General features: G+C 38.0%; 1 protein-coding gene across 7 annotated transcripts in view; it reads right to left on the bottom strand.

The window, feature by feature from the left end:
- Positions 1-298: 298 nt before the first annotated feature.
- LOC128860457 (uncharacterized) overlaps positions 299-20,155 on the bottom strand; it is a 97,358-nt gene continuing 77,501 nt past the window's right edge. For 6 of the 7 annotated variants that reach the window (XM_054098004.1, XM_054098000.1, XM_054097997.1 and 3 more), the window contains 6 exons: positions 13,636-13,910; positions 13,024-13,285; positions 5,444-5,964; positions 2,536-3,806; positions 1,646-2,471; positions 299-1,583 (listed from right to left, as the gene is read on the bottom strand). In XM_054098004.1, the coding sequence (XP_053953979.1) occupies positions 1,117-1,583; positions 1,646-2,471; positions 2,536-3,806; positions 5,444-5,964; positions 13,024-13,285; positions 13,636-13,910 (3,622 nt within the window). In that variant the 3' untranslated portion in view covers positions 299-1,116. Of the gene's footprint in view, positions 1,584-1,645; positions 2,472-2,535; positions 3,807-5,443; positions 5,965-13,023; positions 13,286-13,635; positions 13,911-17,351; positions 17,554-20,155 lie in introns of those variants that run through there. The other variant, XM_054098003.1, reaches the window with a different exon arrangement.

The following is a 20,155-nucleotide window of genomic DNA, read 5'->3' as shown; positions in this document are numbered from 1 at the left end:
AAATATATACAAAATAAACAAAAAACAAAACATAAGAAATCCTACCGTCACCCTTTTCAAAGCATGTTTTTCTTTTTAATTTTGCGCCTTCAATTTTTTTAAGCCGGATTATTTTAGCTGAACGATAAATTGCGTTGAATTTTTCGGCATTACAATCAGAAAACACGTTTCGTGCTTTATTTACCTATGCTTCTGGAAAATATCCGAAATTTTTTTAAAAATTTAGATAATTTAAATAATTATTTATATAAATATGTATTTTTAAAATGGTGAATTAGAAAAAAAGAATTTATATATGTATATTTACTTAGTATTTCCTTTATTACTGATTTTTCTATTTAATACATTCAAAAGCATTTCAAACGCGTGTAGTTTACCAACTATCCAAAATTAAAGGTTTTAAACCAAAAAAATAAGGTTTGTTACTCTGTTTTGTGACAGAATTTGGTCAGAGCTTACGATAACTTAAAGAGTAATGCAAACTTAACTGCAACTGGAAAAATAAACGTTCAAACGAAATGCACTTGTAAGACTCCTAGAATAGAGAAAAGTTTTGCTAAGCCATCACTTCAGTTGTAGTTGCAGTACTACCAGCATAAAACATTAGACATACATTTTTCTGGCATGCTGCTGGAGTCAAAGTTCTTGGCCGGGTGTTAACCCTGACTGTTCCACTAGCGTAGGCATAATTGTCACAGAAATGCAATAACAATTAAGACTTTTTAACCTATAACATTTTGTTGCTGTTTCTTTGGAAGAGCGAAATCGTTATGATTCCATGCTTACTTGTGATCAAAAGTAATTGTAAATTTGATTTTTTTGCTTTACATGTGAAACATTAAATATTTTTATTTTCACGCATTCGCACTTTAGAAATTTGTCAAACGAATAAGCAGTTCGACAAAAGAAAATAACGTAACAAAACCTTATTTTCTTCTCTCGAAACGTAACGTTAAGCGAAACAAAAAAATTAAAAAACTCAACTTTTACTTTACAAAACTTTTCTGCATCCGCTCAAATGCGGACACTAAAATAAAATGTTTCTCTTCCCCTACCGCACAAGTACGTAGGCGTGCATTTATTTTGGTCCATCTCGTTTCACTACTCTTTCACTTTTTACACTTCGGTGGAACGTCCACTTTCATCGGAACGGGATAATTTACGCTCGCGCCCGCTACCCGGCACTCGTCCTGTCATTGAGCCCTGCATAGCGGCATGCACTTGCTGTTGTTGTTGCTGCTGCTGTTGTTGCATGCTTTGTAGGTGCTGTTGCTGTTGCTGAGCTGCCAATTGTTGTTGCATGAGTATAGCATGCGGTTGGCTGACAAAGCCTGCTGCAGCATGCGAATAAGAGCTGGAAGCATTGGGATAAACGATGGCAGCGCTCATATTGCCGCCCATTGCTACAGCGGTGCCGGTAGGCAAATTGAAGCGCATTTTGGCCGCTGCTGCATTGGCGGCCGCTGCAATGACGGCAGCATTTTCGCGCGATGCGCTGCTAGTGGTGGTCGATTGAAAGGAGATAGACATGCCGCTGTCCAAAGAACCGACACTACCACGCCGTTGTGGCTTCTCGTTGCCAACTGTTGAAAAATTTAATTGTATTAGTTGGCGTGTATTTATATTTGTAAAGCAAAAAACTTACATTGCTCGTGCATATCGAGCAGACTGTTGCTGAGCGCACTCCGTTTCAATTGTTGCGCTGCGTCGTTCGCGTTTGGTGCTAATTCGCCTGCTGGTGTTGCCTGATAGGCGCCCACCTCTACGTCAGCTACGCCACTGTCACGATTCTCAGAACTCCCGGCTGTGCGATTGCGCGCCGATTTCTGTCGTTCCAGCTCGGCTTCGATACGCAACGCTTCCATCTCGTCCATTTCGCTTATGGACTCCTTTAGATCCTCGGCAAACTTGCAACGATCGTGCTCGTTACGCGCATTGAATGTGATCAATATTTTGCCGTCGACCTTTTGCGAAAGTTGTATGCAAAATGGATAGTTGGCCACGTCAAGCAGTGAGACAACCATGCCACATAGCGGGAAACTGTTCCGGAACGTGTAGGTCACGGATGACTTTTTCTTACTAAATATCTTGGTAATCACCAGCAGATCGTTGAAGAGGAAAACTTCGCGCTGATGTACGCCAGGGCGTTCTTTCTTATTTACATCGGGTATTTCATAGAGGCGACAGTAGCAGACGAGGCGACGATGCGGCAACGCCAAATTGGGCTTCTTGCCCACAATGGTGGCCTGCACCTTCATCACTTGTGTCACATGATCACTTCCCGGTTTGAATTCATTAGCCTTCACGCGCTCATAAATGCCAGCAAGCATATCCTTTTCGATGTCATGACAATCGTCAATTCCACGCAAATTCTTAATGAAATCCTCCACACGCATACGGCGCTCTGGCTTCAGATTTGGTGTGTGTAAGTCGGTGTTTAGCATAATGATGGCGAAGGCCAGTACAAAGATCTGCAATGTAAAGAGATTGTAATGAAGTTCATATTCAATTTCAGCAAAATTAATTTTCACTCACCGTATCTGATGATCTCAGTCGTCCAACTATGTCCTGGTTACACTGGCAGAAACGCTGCGAGAACACCTCCATCAAACGCTCAATTTTCTGTGCTTCACCCGGCATGCGGAAATAAGCCTGGAATTTGCGCAATGCCACATCTACTTGCATGCCGGAAAGGTCCAACTCCATCGCGAAACAATTCAACACCGCCATATTGAATTGGTTCTGCAGGTTCCCCAAATACTCGCCGATCATCTGTCGCGATAAACCCTTCCGCGAGATGAGAAAACGCGCTACACCCTGTGGCGTGTTCTCAAGAAATCCACGTCGTATCAAATATGTGATGCCCTTCTCCGGCTTCTTATTAAATAAATTCAAGCCGACGCGATACTGCCGTTTACGTATCGTTTCTGAAACCTTATAATTCTGCAATGGAGCCGTTGCATTCAAGTTATGATCCTGCTGCTGGTCGTGCTGTTCGTACTGTGCTGCAGTTGTGTGCGATGACACGGCATGATCATCCGCTGTATTGGGCGCACCAACAACTCCAGCAGAAACTACACTACCTGCCACAATGGCAGCTGTTGGCTGGGCGAGACTAAATGTGACTGCTGACGTATCAACATTGTGTACGAACTGTTGTGAGCTCGACAGCGCTGTATTACGTTTCCAAGTTTGTGGTGAATTCGAACGATCTGAACCAATATCACTATTCACTGCAATGCGATCAGCTGATGTGACGCTGGAATCGCTACCTGAACTCTGCACAGATGTGAGACTGCCATTCTCGGCGCTCTTACACAGCCCATTCGAGCGCAATAACGAGGGGGGTGGCGGTGTTTGGCGCATCATTAGCATGTGTTGGTGTTGCTGTTGTGCGGCAAGATGTTGCGCATGCTGCTGTGCTGCGATGGAGGAGGTGCGCTTAGGCACTTCGGGTGGTACCTTTTTCCGTTCGGCAGAAGTGCTGCCGGGCGCACCTTTTGGTCGCATGTAAATCTGTGCCGCAGAATAGTAAGGGGTGTGTGGCGACGTGCCACTGGCAACGCTCGCCCACGAGGTATTCAACGAGCTATCCAACTGAGAATTGCTCGCCGAGCTGGCGTAACTGGCTTCGTGTGGTGGCACATGATAGTAATGGGTGGCCAGATGTTGGCTGCCATAGAAATGCGGTTCGGTGGCATGTAGTAGATTTACATGTGGATGCGTGGAACCGGCCGAGCCGAGTGTGCCCGAAGATGTTGAAGAGGCGGAGGAGCCGCCACCGCCAATGGGAACCGATGAGGCACCTAAAAGTGGTCAAAAAGGATATGTCAGAAAGCTTTTACGCAAATACAAATACCAATACATATGAGAGAAGAGTTAAAAGATTAAAATAAAATAAATATTAATAAAAATAAATTAAGGGAATAAAGTAAATCCCCCACTTTTTAATTGTAAAATAGTTCAAAATAGAATTGAATCCCGATTGACTCAGATGCCAAATTTCCATGTGGGAGCCTATACTTTTGAAGCAGTGCAGCATTTTAAGTACCTAGGAGCTATGTTCGCATGTAGCGGTGATTCAACTTCCGCCGTCAGGGATCGCATCAACGCCGACAACAAAGCGTATTACGCCCACCTTAACTTGTTCAAGGCCCGACTTATGTCTAAAGCTACAAAGTTTACTATGTACAAGACTCTTATTCGACCAATCCTAACATATGGTTGTGAGGTATGGACTCTTAAGGTTGATGATTGTGCTCAGATTGTTCGCATGGAAAGAAACATTTTAAGAAAGATCTTTGGCCCAATAAGAATGGATGATGGTACCTATAGAACCCGATTGAACTCTGAACTGAACGATATAACTCAGAACGAGACAGCTGTGCATTTTGTTAAAGCGCAGCGCATAAGATGGCTAGGTCATGTGATCCGTATGCCTGTTGACTGTACCGTGAATAAAGCCTTGACTGGAAAGCTAATGTGCGTGAAGGCCAAAGGCAGACCGAGGAACCGTTGGATAGACGCAGTGGAACACGATCTTAAGAAGCTGGGAATACGTAACTACGAAGCAACAGCTCAAGATAGACCGCTTTGGAGGAGCATTTTGAAGGAAGCTTTGACGCACCCCGCGTTGTAACGCTATGAAAGAAGAAGAAAGACTCAGTATCAAAGCCATTTTTACCGTTTTTTAAAACTAATACGTGGTCCAGCAAGCATATTTTGTATTGCAAACCAGATTGGAAATCTTAAAAACCCGAAAAATGCTTCAAACACGAAAACTGATAATACCGAAGTGCGTGGCGTCTAACCAAAAATTCCGCGAGATTAAGAAGTGTTTCCGATACAGTTCGCGACAACCCTTAATAAATTATGTATACCTATATATATATATATATAGACCTATATATATACATATATATTCTAACTCACGAGAGACTTTCAAATCAAGACTTAATCTGGAGATACACTTTTTGAATTGTGACTAATGTATCTCACAGTATTGTTTACCATAAATTATATTTAAGCTTTAATATTAGTAATCTATTTAAGTTATACTTTAATTGATGAATAAATAAATAAATAAATAAATAAATATATACAATTGGCGCGTGCACTTCAGTTCGGCGTTTGGCAGAGCACCTCCTCCTGGAAGGTTTCATAGTTTTAAGCCTATGAGGAGCATTTTCATGACAGAAATACACTTGGAGCTTTGCCATTGCCTGTCGAGGGGTGACCGCTGTTATAAAAAAACGTTTTCTTTAATTTTTGGTGATGCTCGGATATTCGAACCTAAGCACTTCCGAATGGTGTGATTACCGTCAACCCATTCGGCCGTGTAGTTACTTTATATATCATAATAAGGTCAAATGAAATTAATTAAGGATATTTAAATTTAAAATTTTTCCTTATTCCTCTTTAACTATTTTTAATAGCTCCTCACCTGACTGACTGCGTGGAATGGGGCTGCCATCCTGCTGACGACGCTCGCGCATCGATAGTGACCGCGTGGGTGGTGTGCGCGATGACATGGCATTTGACGAGACAATGGGCACAGATGCAGCACCCACACTACCCGGTGGACCAGCCAAGATGGTAACGCGCGGCTGTTGTTGTGTTTGTGACTGTTGTGCTTGTATTTGCTGCTGCTGCTGTTGTTGCTGTATCATATCCAGCTGAGATTCAGTTGCACTGCCATATGCCGAGGACAGTGATGAGTTGGAAGCGGGTCCATCGTCGGCGCCAATACCACCACCACCGCCGCCACCAGACACTATAAGTACACGGCGACTAAGACGCTTCTCAGCTTTGGCCATTGCGGTAATTGAGGCGAATTTTTTCACCATCATATAATGACGGAAGGCGCGCTGTATTGTTACGGCAGCATTACGTGCCCGCACGCCACCGTACTTACGCTCCAATAGTTCAATTTGTTTCTCCAACAAATCTTGTGAGAGCTCGTATCTGTAATGGCAGATGAAAAGATAATAGACGAAAAATAAGTATGTGTGTATGTGTGTACTCCAATAGGTGCGACATGAAAACAAAATGTCTGAAGTGGAATTGCATAACATGCAATCGCGTAAATATTACATTACAAGTAGCAAATACACCTACCTACATACATATGCACGTATATTGGTAAATATGTATGTAAATTTGAAAAAAAGCGAAAATTGGAAATCGTTTACAAGCAACTATAATATGCCAAATAACACGTAGTTTATGGCATGTTTGCCGATTGTGGGGCTTTTAAGAGCTGCTGTCTGTGTTAGCCACTACGTACACTTTTGCTAGAACTGACAAGCCAACAACAGGGCTCTAGAAACTTTCGGAACTGAGCACAAGTTAAAAATGAAAATTTGCAATTTAACTTTCGTGCGCGTCACAAAACATCTGACGTACGCATACCCACAGCGAGACTGGAATACAGGCAAAACAAGTGATTGCGAGAGAATACCCTGTAGAGAAGTTCTAAAAACGCATAAGAATTTTGTGGCTGAATACTAGTAAAAAGGGTTTCGTTCATACCAAAAAAAAAAAAAAAATAGTACTAACAAGCAACATTTGAAAACTATTAAAAATTACCACCGAAATTCTGAATTGCTGGTATATCAACTCGTGCGAGCCTCACTACGTTCCCCATATAAATTGGCATTCTTTCAGTCTGCATTTAGGCAAACTTTGCACAAAGTTGTTTGCATACATCCTTATAAGAACAAATTATTCTAAGCATTGAAACCTCCTGATAATTGAAAGTGTCGAGACTTCTCTATAGCCTAGACTTTTCTATAGCCCAGAAACTCAGTGTAACTAATGCGGGTTGACAACTATACTTAATTCTCATAATTTAAGCGGATTTGGAGAGTTCGATGGCCACACTGCCGAAAAATTACCGTTAATGTCTATTGAGAATGAAAAATAATGAAGCTTTGAAAGAGAAGAAAAAGAAAGACTGGAGTCAATACTAGTTTGCATTAACACGTTTGAAATTACATTAGTTGTTTTGATATTTTAAATAATTATTTTTAGTACGAGGGCAGCTAATATCCGCATTTGCTGCCTGCGGTCCATCTTTTACTGACAAAACCATACAATAAGCATATAAGCTGTTCACTAATCCGCGTAACAACCGTCTGTCACACTACAATTTTCATCAGACTAACGCCGTCGCCTATTTAGGCTATTAGACGAGCTCATGAACGAGACAGTGTAAACGCTTCGGCAGATTTGCTAATTTTGCTAATTTCTTGTGTTACTATGGAAAAACCCAATAACATTTGTTTTTGATGGCGAAGCACTCGGCTATTAGGTGTAGCGAAAATTGTCTTTGGAATGTAACAGTATCAAACAAAGCCAATAAATACAAGTAAAGACAAAAAATGCGGCTTCTCCGTATTTTATGACTGCAGATTCTTGAGTTGACTACTATTTCTGAGAAAATAAGTTGCTGGTTTCAAGATTTACCAGTTGCCCATTTGGCAAAGAGAAGGCGTACGAACTGGTCATAAGTTCGCAATTCAATACTAATCGATTTCTCTGAGGGTCATAAACACATGCACAACTACATATACATGTTTGTGTGCGAGTATGTTTTCGCTCATCTGTGTGAAATTTTTTGCTTGTTTATGGTTGTACTTTGGTTGGGCGAGATAAGATAAATGCTTTTGTTCAAAATGGTATCTTATCAAACTGCTGTATCAGAGCAATGTCATTCTTACGGAAACCTTCACGTACATTTACGGTTCTTGTATGAACTTTAAATTCTAGGCATATTTGTGAAAATCTTAAAGCATGCAAATAAAAGTATGAAGCATATTAATAAAAAAAAAAAATAAAAATATAAAAAAATATATAAAAATAGATATTAAAAATATTCCAATTAAGTCCTTAGAAATATTAAATCTTATCGTAACATAGCAAATCAATTGTTGGGGAATGCTTTTCCCCCCAAATAAAATAAAAGTAGGTATTCAAAATATTTTACTTGAATACTTTCCCCCCCCCTTGAGAGTTCGTCTAGGCAAATATTATTTCCTATTGTATTAATAAGCCATAACGAGACATAGAAAATACTTGAGTATTTGGTGCCGTAAGTAACAATCGTATCACTATAAAGTATTTTAGGCTGATAAGCTTAAGCTTAGGGCTAAGATATCATTGTGTTTTCTTTGCTAAAGCATCAAACAGGTGTGAAATACAGGGTAGCCCAAAACTAGGTGTTTTCAGTTTGTTTATGCTTTTCTCTAAAAACAGATAGAAACTGTGAGTTTTCGCTCTATAATAAACTCGCCAAGTTACTCTCTATGTCTGATTTGAGTTTTGCTCCTTTTGCTAGGTTGCCACATCTGTGATTAACAAATCCTACCAAAATTTTATCGCCATTGCTTGACATTTCCAAAAGTTACACCATCTTGAGTAAATCTATCTCTTGCGCGTGTTTTCTATTGTTTTGCAATTTTAAAAATTAGTTTGAATTTGTAACAACGAATTTGTATTAAGTTTTGCGATAAAATGATGGATTTAATGGTGCAAAAACCTTAGAAATGTTGGGAAACTGTTTCGGTAATGATACTCTAAAGAAAACAGCCGTTTACAAGTGGCATGAAGGCTTATAAGAAGAGAAATGAAGGAAGAGTTGATCAATAACTGCAAATTAACTATCAGAAAGCTGGCAGAGGACTTGATTTCTAAATTTTGACTTCATACATGCTTACTCATTACAATTTTCATACAGCCCCGAAGTTCAGCAAGAGCGTGAAGGCAGTAATGTTGGCTAATAGTTTGACCTTGAAGAGCCCAGTGAATATGGAAGATCGAACCAGATTACCAATTTGTTGATTTACACTACACTGAGAGGGCAAAGTTACGGCTACAATAACAACAACAACAACAACAATTTTTTTCTATGGGAATCCGTTGACTCAGTTGCTGGGTTTTTACAAAATATTTTTCGGAAAAAAATAATATTGGCTTTACTCGTAATGAATTGTTTATAGAAGCAGAAGATACCGCGTTCGAGGTAGAAGGCTTCAAACTAAATCGTTGGTGGGTACACTGACTTTCGACGCTTGCGTCATTCTTCTATAGCAGCGTCATTCTCCTAAGTTAATAGTCACACCTAGTATACTTGTTTTTAATTAATATCATATTGATTCCTTTTTATCGGTCGGACCAGCACAAATTATTTATGTATTATTATTCATACTCTTGTTTTTTTTTTTTTTTTTTTTTTGACTTCGATTGCTGGAAAGAGGTCTTGCGACGCAAATAATACTCATAAAAGTTCGACAATGTGTGCTATATTTTCAAATTACCCCAAATATCATTATATCTAAAAATATATTATCAATGTGATTAAAGCGACAAAACAAATTATTAATAAAATTTGGCTTACTACAAAAATATGTAGTATGTCTGGATATATATTTATGTATGCGTGTACGTACAATAGCATGGCCCAAAAAACATGCCTTTTCTTGATGTTACCCCCGAAATTTGTTCTATGCGCAAAAAAATGAAACACCTATTTAACAGTTTTTTAATATTTACCCTTACCGCCATCCAACGCTTTGAAAATTGCCAGTGAATTACCATGGGAAAAATTCACTTTTCCGAAAATTTGTTATAAAATATTTACGGGTCGATATTATTCAATCTCCTCTTTTAATTACTCTTCACAAATGTGCAACAATAACACTAGTCTACAAGGAAAAGTATCCGAAATAATTTAAACTAATATCTGCTTCTCTGTCCATGCAAAATTCGGATTGATAACTAAAATTAATTTATTAGTTTGAGTTTTTACGACAATCGTATCTTTCGTGTTTAATGGAACTAGGCCGACAAAATTTAACCAACATTCAGACCCAGAAACCAGACTATATATTTCCGAAGGTTTATGATGCGCTGAATCCAAATCTGGCCTCAGAATTGCTCTATCAGCTCTGGTTTTCGAGATATCCTAACCTAAAATTGCAAAAAACACCATTTTTGCCCATATTTGCCCATGAAAATTTCAAAATGCGATATCTCTGCGAAAAAAAATGATATTTGAGCAAACAAAACGCCATTTGAAAAAAGAAGGATTGTATTTAAAGATGCCATCCTTTAATTTTGGTGAAAGAAAACATCTGCAAGGCTACATAACCTCAAATATGGGCAAAAATGGGGTTTTTTGCACTTTTAGGTTAGGATATCTCGAAAACCAGAGCTGATAGAGCAATTCTGAGGCCAGATTTGGATTCAGCGCATCATAAACCTTCGGAAATATATAGTCTGGTTTCTGGGTCTGAATGTTGGTTAAATTTTGTCGGCCTGTGTAATCAACTAGGCTTTATTAATTTGATTTTTCACTCAAACATGAAAAACGCTCTGGTCGCACAGTTGAAGTTGATGACGCCCTAATCAAAGCAATAATCGATTCGGATCGTTACAGTACAACACGTGAGATTGCAGATAAGCTTCATTATCACATACATGCATTGAAAAGCACTTAGAACAACTTGGCTATGTTCAAAAACTAAATACATGGGCTCCTCACGAACTGAAAGAAACGCATTTAACGCAACGCGTTAACAGCTGCGTAAGGAAAATTATCCATTTTTAAAACGACTCATAACTAGCGATGAGAAATGGGTTTTTTACAACAATATCAGGCGGAAAAGATCGTTGAACAGGCCAGGCGAACCAACTCGAACAACATCAAAAGCTGATATTCGTCAAAAGAAGGTTTTGTTATCAGTCTGGTGGGATTACAAAGAAATGTTCTACTTTGAACTCTTACCACCCAACCGAACGATCAATCGACATCAGACTACATGGAACAACTAACGAAATTAAACAATGCAGTTGAAGAAAAACGTCCCGAATTGATAAATCGAAAAAGTATTGTATTCCATCATGACAATACAAGCCCACACACATTTTTGGCCACTCGGCAAAAATTATTGAAGCTTGGTTGGGACGTTTTGCCACATCCACCATATAGTCCTGGCTTTACACCATCTGATTACGTTTTGTTTCGATCGTTACAAAACTCCTTGAATAGTAAAAATTTCATTAATGATGATGATGTCAAATCGTACCTGATTCAGTTTTTTGCTAATAAAAACCAGAAGTTTTATGAACGTGGGATTATGATGCTGCCTGAAAGATGGCAAAAGGTCATTGATCAAAATGAGTAATATATTACAGAATAAAGTTATTTAGTTCCATGAAAAAATTGTCTTTGATTTTCTAAAAAAAAATCGGAATTACTTGGTTGCCAACCCAACTCCTCCAAAATGAATATTTTTAAATACTTGGTTTTTGGCCAAGGAAAAAATTCAGGGGGCATTTACTAGGTTGTTCAATAAGTCTTGTGGTTTGATACTTGATGGCATTGCTACTAGGCTAAATTTTTTTTGTTATATTGGTATACTCTTCATTTGAACGTATATGAAGTTCCATTTGAATCTGTTAATCCATTCTTTGTTTACAAGCCATTTAGTATCGACGTGTCACAGTATTTTCTACAATGGAAAAATGAAGTATCGTGCATTGATTGAATTTTTATTATATTTTTGGAAGCTGTAAAAGCATAGGAAATTTATAAACGAATGTTGAAAGTGTATAAGGACTTTTCGACATCAATAAGAACAGTTGACAGATGGTTTGTTGAATTTAAAAGTGGACGTACAAGCCTTGAAGACGAGCCACGTCGAGGACGTCCAAAAACAGCAACAACATCAGAAATCGTAGAAAAAATACAGGATATCGTATTAGAAAATCATCGAGTGACTGAAAGAGATTTAGTAGAAGCCCCAAGCATATCATTGGGCAGTGTAAACAATACTTTGACTGAAGTATTGGATTTCAGAAAGCTTTGTGCACAAAGGGTGCCGCATTCGTTAACAATGGAACAAAAATACATTTGAATGTGACTTTCTCCGTATTCGAAAGGACAAAGTGGATTTTTTTCATAGATGCACCGCCATGGATGAGACTTGTGTCTATCATCATGATCCTAAATCAAAACAAGAGGTCAAAGAGTTGTGTGAACCTGGTTCTTCGGCGAGTTAGTGTCCAGAAATCGGCCACGAAGTTCTTTGCATCACTTTTTTCGAATGTGAAAGGAATTTTGTTTGTGAATTACTTGCAAACTGGTAAAACAATAAGTCCGGAATATTATTGTAACCTTTTAGACCAGCTGAAGGAAAAAAATCATGACCAAAATCAAAGACCCAGTTGGCAAATGAAACAAATTATTTTTCAACAGGACAATGCACCGTGTCACAAGAGCATTTTGACAATTGCAAAAGTCCAGTAAAGTCTAGTATTGTTGGATCATCCACCGTATACATCAGATTTGGTCCCTAGCGACTTCCATTTACTTACATACCTAAAAAATTCATGCGTGGAAAGCGTTTTTCATTAAATGATGAGGTCACAACAGCTATGGAAGCGTATTTTGCAGCCCTTCAGGGATAGAACTCATACACTGGAATCTCGTTGGAACAAAGTATTGATGTTCAGGGAGACTAATCTGAATAATAAAGTGCATTTAAAACCATAAAACTGTGTTTTTCTTATCAACCTCGTACTAAATTATTATTTTTCCTTTAACTCCTATTGGAGCATAGGGCGTCATATTAAGGGGATAACATCAATACAATATTCAAACTATTCACTATTCTTAGCTATATTTTTACAAAACTGACTAAAATATAAAATTATTCTCCGATTATTTGAAAGAGTAGAATTTATTGGTCTTAAAAGTCAAATTATTTTTATAATAGGCTTATATGGATACCATTGTTGTTTTTCATGTAGTGCATAAACATTCGGCATAAATGTTTGGGGAATGCTGTTGGAGTCCTTGATCGGATATACATCCGGGTCGTGCCGCTAATGAAGAACCAACCAACTTGGCAACGGAGATGGAGGCCATACCAGCTATTACTTTTAATTCTATTAGTTTGCCGTTTTAATCATAAATATGTAAATAAATAAATACACAAGGAAAAAGACAATAAAACTTACGCTGTCTGTGCACGTGCACGTTTTAGCACATCGCTGCCATTTCGTATGGAATTCTTCTTGTGCATATTCTGCTGCATTGCCGATGGTGAAGTGCTACCTGGACCACCGCCACCAATACCCCCTGCACTGCCGCCCATACCAGTGCCAACACCACTGCCTGCAATCACAACGGCACCACCGTGGTGATGATGATGGCCATGCAGTAGATGATGATGATGATGCTGGTGATGTAAGCTCACATGCTGGCCATGATGCATACCACCTGTGAGAAAATCAAAACAAAAACACAATTGCAGGAAAACGAAAAGATAATTAAGCTGTAATATCAGTAGTCGCATAGAAGGCTAAATGAACGAATATTCAAGTAAGTATACACATATACACACATATATGTATACTCGCACATATATTTGCGTTTTTGAGTGTGATATGCAAAGGCTATTGTACTCTTATGTACTTCGCAAGGCAGACTCGTATATTAAACTCATACAATAGATAATGTTTTGTTTTATTGTAGTTGCGTTTGTTTTTGTTTTGTTTTTGCCAATTTCATTATACACATGTATGTGTGCGTGTGTGCATACATTTATTGCTAAGTTTTGTCTAACTCACCAGCTCCCGCTGTTGCTGGTTGATGTGCGATTTGCTGTTGATGGCACGAGGTTGCATACTGTTGTGGATGATGTTGCTGGTAAATCATGTGAGATTGTGGCATGACGGGATAATTTATAGCAGCACTGGAAGAGCTCGAGGGTATATAGTGTTGCTGCAGGTAAACGTAGCCACCACAATCCGTTGACATTGTGGAGCCGGATGTTGTCGAGCCCGGCGGTGCGGCAATGTCATATTGGGTTGAACCGCTTCGTTCAATGGATTTTTGTGGGAAACTACAAGTAGACAATTAAATTGAAATTTATTAAAATATTATTACCAAACATTAATCAATACAATATAGTGATATGATGAATAAATTGTAATTAGGAGAGAGAAATGAAAAATACTTGTTGAAAATCGGTTTAAAAGCCTACTTTTAATAGCCGTAAGGAAGGCAAAAGAAGATAATTTTTGTATGATCAAAAGCGGTGTCTGTCCAAGATGATGATACACTTTTATATATAATAATAAATATAAAATTAATTAATAATAAAATAAATTTATGTTGAGGTTTTTTACCGGAGTTATTAAATTTATTGTGTATTTCCGAAAAAAATGCAGATTTGCACGAACAAGAGCGGTTTGATAATACCTCCAAAAATCGAGAATTTTTATAAAAAAAATGTTTTTTTTTTTTTAATATTCGCTCCAAAAACTCATCTCAATCAAAAATAGTAAAGTTCAGCTCGCATATCAATATTTTAACCAGTTTTGACTATTTTTTTCTTTGAAATTATCATTATTTTTTTTATAAAAGTATAACTCATTACCTAACCACTGGACCAGTTTTGACTATTTTTCTTTTCTTTTTTGAATCTTCATTTTTTTATAAAAGCGTAGCTTGTTGGCTAACAGAAGCCGTAAAATCCAATTTTCATATTTTATACATTTTAAATTCCACAAATTTTTCATTCAAATTCCATGGTATTTAATTAGAATTTCCAGAAAAATATGTAATAAAGGGTGATCCGATTGTAGGTACTTTTTCCAATAGGGTTTTATCGCCCGATCACGTAAGACTACTATCAAACTAAATAAATATTTTTCTTCACAATTCATTGTCATTTCTTCATGGAAAGACTGACGCCTTAACAACGTTTTTAAATTGTATTTAATTGTATTACGAAAATTGACGCTCTGTGAAAAGGGTTCATCGCGTGCTCAGGCCAACTTATCGTGTACAAACCGTCCTATCGAACGCACTGTTCGGCAAACCATCAGCAAAATTGAGAATAATTTTACATTATTGGACGCACAGCCCGAAGTGAGGAGAATATTGTGAGAAGCTGTAAATGAGTGTTTTGCCGAAGACCCGGAAGAATTGTTTCGGCGCCCATCTCAACAACTTGACCTATCTTATGGCACTATGTGGATGTTTGATTTTATATCCGTATAAAATAAAAGTAGTCCAAGGCTTGAAGCCGGCCGATCTTCCAAAGCTTTACAATTTCAGTCGTTGGCCTCTTGAAAACTTCGCTAAAGATCCGCGTTTCGGGACTCGAATTTTTTCAGCGATGAGGACCATTTTTGGCTTAATGTCTACGTCAATAAGCAAAAATTGCCGTATTTGGACTGAAGAGCAACCCGAAGTCATTCAAGGAAAGCCATTACATCTGATCTCCACAATATTTGGTTTTAACAAGACGGCTCTACTTGCAATATAGCCCGTGAAACAATGGATTTACTGCACCGTAGTTTCGGTGAGCAATTTATCTTTCGTCGTGGACCAGTGGATTGGCCACCAAAATCGTGTGATATCACACCTTTGGGCTTTTATTTGTGGGGGTAGGTAGGTAGGTAGGGTGGTTGTCGTAAGACCCACTTAGACCTTCGGCAGGTCCATTGTGATACCACTGGAGCTTATCCTTACTCTACGTGTTCCCTTTCAAACCATCCGGTTGCTTTAATAAACGAGCAGAGCTTCGTTAGTTTTAGATGCGCTATATCCGCTACATCGGTTAGAAATGCTGTATCGAGGGTGCGCAGCCTTCTCCTAGCTAGGCTTTCGCACTCACATAAAAGGTGTCTGACTGTTTCCTCTTCTTCTGTATTTAGACAGCTTCTACAGAAATCGAAGTAAGGTAGTCCTAACCTTCTAGCGTGGCTGCCTATTAAACAATGACCTGTTAGTACACCTATCATTTTTCTTATAGATTCCCTGTTGAATCTTAGCAAGATCTTCGATCGACCGCTGTTCCAGTTCGGCCATGTCTGTCTGCTTAGTTCGCATGTTGTGAGGTTTTGCCAGATTGTATTTACCTTTTTGATGGTTTCCCTGTCTATAAGTAATTTACAAGTGGCTATAGGCATGGGTATCAGCGCCTTATCCGGTTCGAGATCGAGCGTTGTACCGGCTCTAGCAAGTTCATCCGCCTTACAATTTCCTGGAATGTCCCTGTGGCCTGGTACCCAGATAAGGTGCACCTTGTAGCACTTAGATACGTCATCTAGTAGTTTAAAACATTCTACAACTGTTTTTGACGAGTGCGTTTTTGATTCCAGCGCTTTTATTGCTGCTTGACTGTCCGAGTAAATGAAGATTTCATTTGTGGATAATACTCTCGTTTTTATTTCTTTAAGTCCTTCTTTTATGGCAGTGACTTCCGCCTGAAATACACTGCAATGATCAGGTAAGCGAAATGATTGGCGTACTCCGAGTGTGGGGGTATGTAAAGTCTAAATTCTTCGTTGATAAACCAGCTTCGATTGACGTTAAAGTTGTTCGCCATATACTGACCGAAGTCCTCAAACGAGTCGCGACTAATTCAAAATTGGTATTTACGGATGGCCGAATAAGGCGCAGGCGCGGCCAACATTTGAAAAGGATTATCTTTAAAAAATAAATGCCATGAATGATTCTACACAAAAATATATAAGAATTGGAGTTTTCGTGGTGGTATTTCAATTTAAATTCCGATATCTCTAAAATTATTCCTCTTTACATATACGAGTGTATTTCATTTTACATAAAAAATTACAAAACATGTGAGCTTATTTTTTTATAAATAGATGTAACATCATCTCCCTGACCTTTAAACCTTTGGTCAATCGATTGAAAATCGCGCATTAACCCACTAGCTGCTGCGGCAACCGTTATGGATTCAAAATCTTCTTCAAAAGATTCTAGTATCTTTTACATATATTTTCATGTTCTTCATACATTTTCATAAGTTTTCGTGCATATGCGCACGCACATAGTTATTGTTATTTCTTTTCAATAAACATTTCTTAACTAATTGGCACATAGACTCGATTGGACCCGATGAGTTGCATTGGCACTTGTAAGCATTTTTTAAACGGCGATTGTGTGCATTTAGTTTTTGCAAGAAATCATTGCTTTTGTATATATACAACACTTCGCTAATTTTTTGTTTTATTTTTTTTACCGTTGCTTTTTATTATTTATTGCGCACTTCCCAGGTGACTTTTCACTTCGTTTATTGTCACAGCCAACAATTGTTGTTGGAGTTTGCAAAGCTAATGCAGTAGGTTGCACCTGATTCTTTCAGCAAATTTTAATTTTTTATATTAAGTACATACAGCTGTTTTGCAAAACACCCAAGACAAGCAAAACAAGTAAAAAACACACACACAGCCACAAAAAACATGCAGGCTTTATAAAATTCAAAATTTCAAATTAAATACATTTTTTGTTATATTTCTGTATTTCATACCTTTCGCCAATTATAAAACCCGAAATGCAAATTATCATTTTGGAGTTTTCGTAAATATAAAAAAGCACTGGACGTATTTAATAAAGTTCATCACATAAGCAATTAAGTACAAATTAATTTTATTTCGTTCTATTTATTTGTTTTTTCTTAATTGAAATTTAGCAGCACACGTAAACAGTTAAAATCCACTTCCTGGTGCGTACGCTTTGAAGGATACGTATGAACTAAATGTGGCGACAATGGTGGTGGTGGTGCCTTCTCCTGCTGCTGCGTATGCGCAGTGATGTTGAAGGCAATCGTACACGGCATAATTTCGTCAGCAGTCGTGTGAGCGTTGGCTTACTCAGCCAAAAGGTGGCCAGTAAAAAGGAAATGGGGAGAGTGAAGCGATCACGAATCAAGAAACTAGGCTGCATATGGAAGAATATGAAATAAAAAAAGTTGGGAGTTCACAAGTTGCGTTGTCTTGTCTCATAAGTAAGATTTTAACACTGAGGGGTAGGTTTGCAGGAATACTGCTTGCTTTAGTACCTGAGAGCATACTTTGTTGGGTGTTGGGCCAGGCACCTGCTCCAATTGTGTGAATGTTCCACAGGAGGAAGGACCTAGAGTTTCATGCCGCGTCCGGACGGCAGATAGTTTTCTATGAGAAGATTTTCCAATGCAGAAACTTTCGAAGGGTTGCCACTGCCTGCCAAGGGAGTCGACTGCTATTAGACACGTAGTAAATTGCCACAACAATCGCTTTAGAAAAAAACGGTCCTATACTTTGGTGCTTCATGACTATAGAGGGTATCGAACTCGAAATCTATCAACTGGTAGTCTCGCGCAAATCCAATCGGCTACGACAGCTGACAACAGCCGTAATAATGATCTTCTTCTTCTTCTTGATTGGCGCATTAAACGCTTAAGCGATTTTGGCCGGGCTTAACAAAGCGCGCATGTCGGTTCTTTCTCGTGCGAACCTTCCAACACCTGACCTTCCCAACGCAGAGGAGGTCTTTCTCTTCCTCTGTTACCATCAGTTGGTACCGCATCGAATTCTCTCAAGGATGCAGCGTGAATATCCATTCGGACGATATGGCCCAGCCAACGAAGCGGCTGGATCTTTATTCCCTATTGTCGACGTAAAGCTCATACACCTACAATACCAGCCCTCGGCAAAGTGCAAAGGTCTAAAAATATTTTGTAAAATCTTTCTCTCAAACACTTCAAGGAATGCCTCATTGGATATTGTCATTGTCCAACCTTCTATGCCATAGCCCAGTAGTAAGATACACGACAAATAGTACGACTTGTGAACCGCTTAAGTATTAACTAGAAATACATTTCAGTAGAAAAAATCACTATTAAAAACTTGTAATTACATAATTCCAATCAATTAAGCTAAATAATGCCCCTCACATAAAAGTTCTGCGTGGCTCTTCTATTAACGATTTAACGCTGGTCTTTGTTTTCTTCATATGGTCACCTTAAACAACCCTCCGAGTGTATAATGAGCTAGCACATCCGTTGTGGATTTACAAAAAAAAAAAACGTATAAAAACAGAGATCTTCGCAGCCGACATATAATTATGAACCGTCATTAAGGCGAGAAATGGGTATCCTTATGTACTGAAATATTGACAGAGTAAAGCTATTGGAAAAGGAAAATTGTCTATTTGTTTGTCAAAGTAAAGTGAAGTGAAGAAAACCAGTGCAAGGTTAAATCTAGTAAAATAGCAGTGAGACGTGAAATACGCGTGTTTTTCATAATAAATTCAGAATAAATTAATAATTTAATGCAACAGGAAATAAATAATTACGTTTGAGGTGCATATACGAGTACAAACATATCCACTTAAAAACTTATGAATAAATATTTTTTGTACAGGTATTTAAATAAATATGTATTTATTTATATTTTTTTTATTTTTATTTTTTTTTTATGTATTAATGCATAATATAAATAATAAGAAATAAAAATCGAAGCGAAATGAGAACAGTCTTGCCAGCTATTTGTCAATTTTGCGGCTAATCTGCCATATGTGAACGGGTATAGATTATTTTTTGTGGATTTACTGCTAATCACTGCATATGCGAACGAAGAGTTAATTGCCAAAAGTTCTACGAAGGATAATAAATTTTACTACAAGCAACAGAAATTCATAAAAATTAGATTTTCACCCTAAAAATTCTCTTCATTCAAAAGACTTTCAAATCCTATTTGAGCACTCTTTAATATACAGAGAATTTGCTTTACCCAGAGCTGTTATTGCAGCATTAAATTAAAAATTATTTTTTATAATATTTTAGGAATTTCAATTGGCAAAACCAATGAAAAATTGGATGTACTTCTAAAAACAAAATTACAAATAAAAATTAAAATGCATTGAATTGCAAGTTTTTTCCGTTTACAAATACACTTCCAGCGAATACCATCACAACGGGAGTATCCTTAAAAGCAAATCAGCATTCATTCAATTAGGATTGACGTATGATAAAGTAAACGAAATAATAAAAATATGCACATTTCAGACAATAAAAGCATTACTCTGGCACAGAAGCACGATCACAAGCAGCAATAATACAAAATTAAAGCAACAAGAACAAAAAGAGTACAAGAAAAAAATGTGGCAAAAGGTGCATCAGTTTTGGCCAAACAAAGCCATATAAAACAGAAAGCAACTGCACCTGGCGTTGCGCGCACACATATGTATGTTTCTTTGTACGTCAGTGTGGCTGTAGGCAGACGAAACACACCCATAGCAGGTACCAGCGAAAAACCAAAACAAAAAAAGATGAAGATGAAAAGACCAATTGGA

Source organism: Anastrepha ludens, chromosome 4 (assembly GCF_028408465.1).
Source record: "Anastrepha ludens isolate Willacy chromosome 4, idAnaLude1.1, whole genome shotgun sequence".
In the NCBI taxonomy this organism is placed as follows: domain Eukaryota; kingdom Metazoa; phylum Arthropoda; class Insecta; order Diptera; family Tephritidae; genus Anastrepha; species Anastrepha ludens.
The sequence above is the reverse complement of the archived record's forward strand: the minus strand, read 5'-3'. Positions and strand labels throughout refer to the sequence as shown.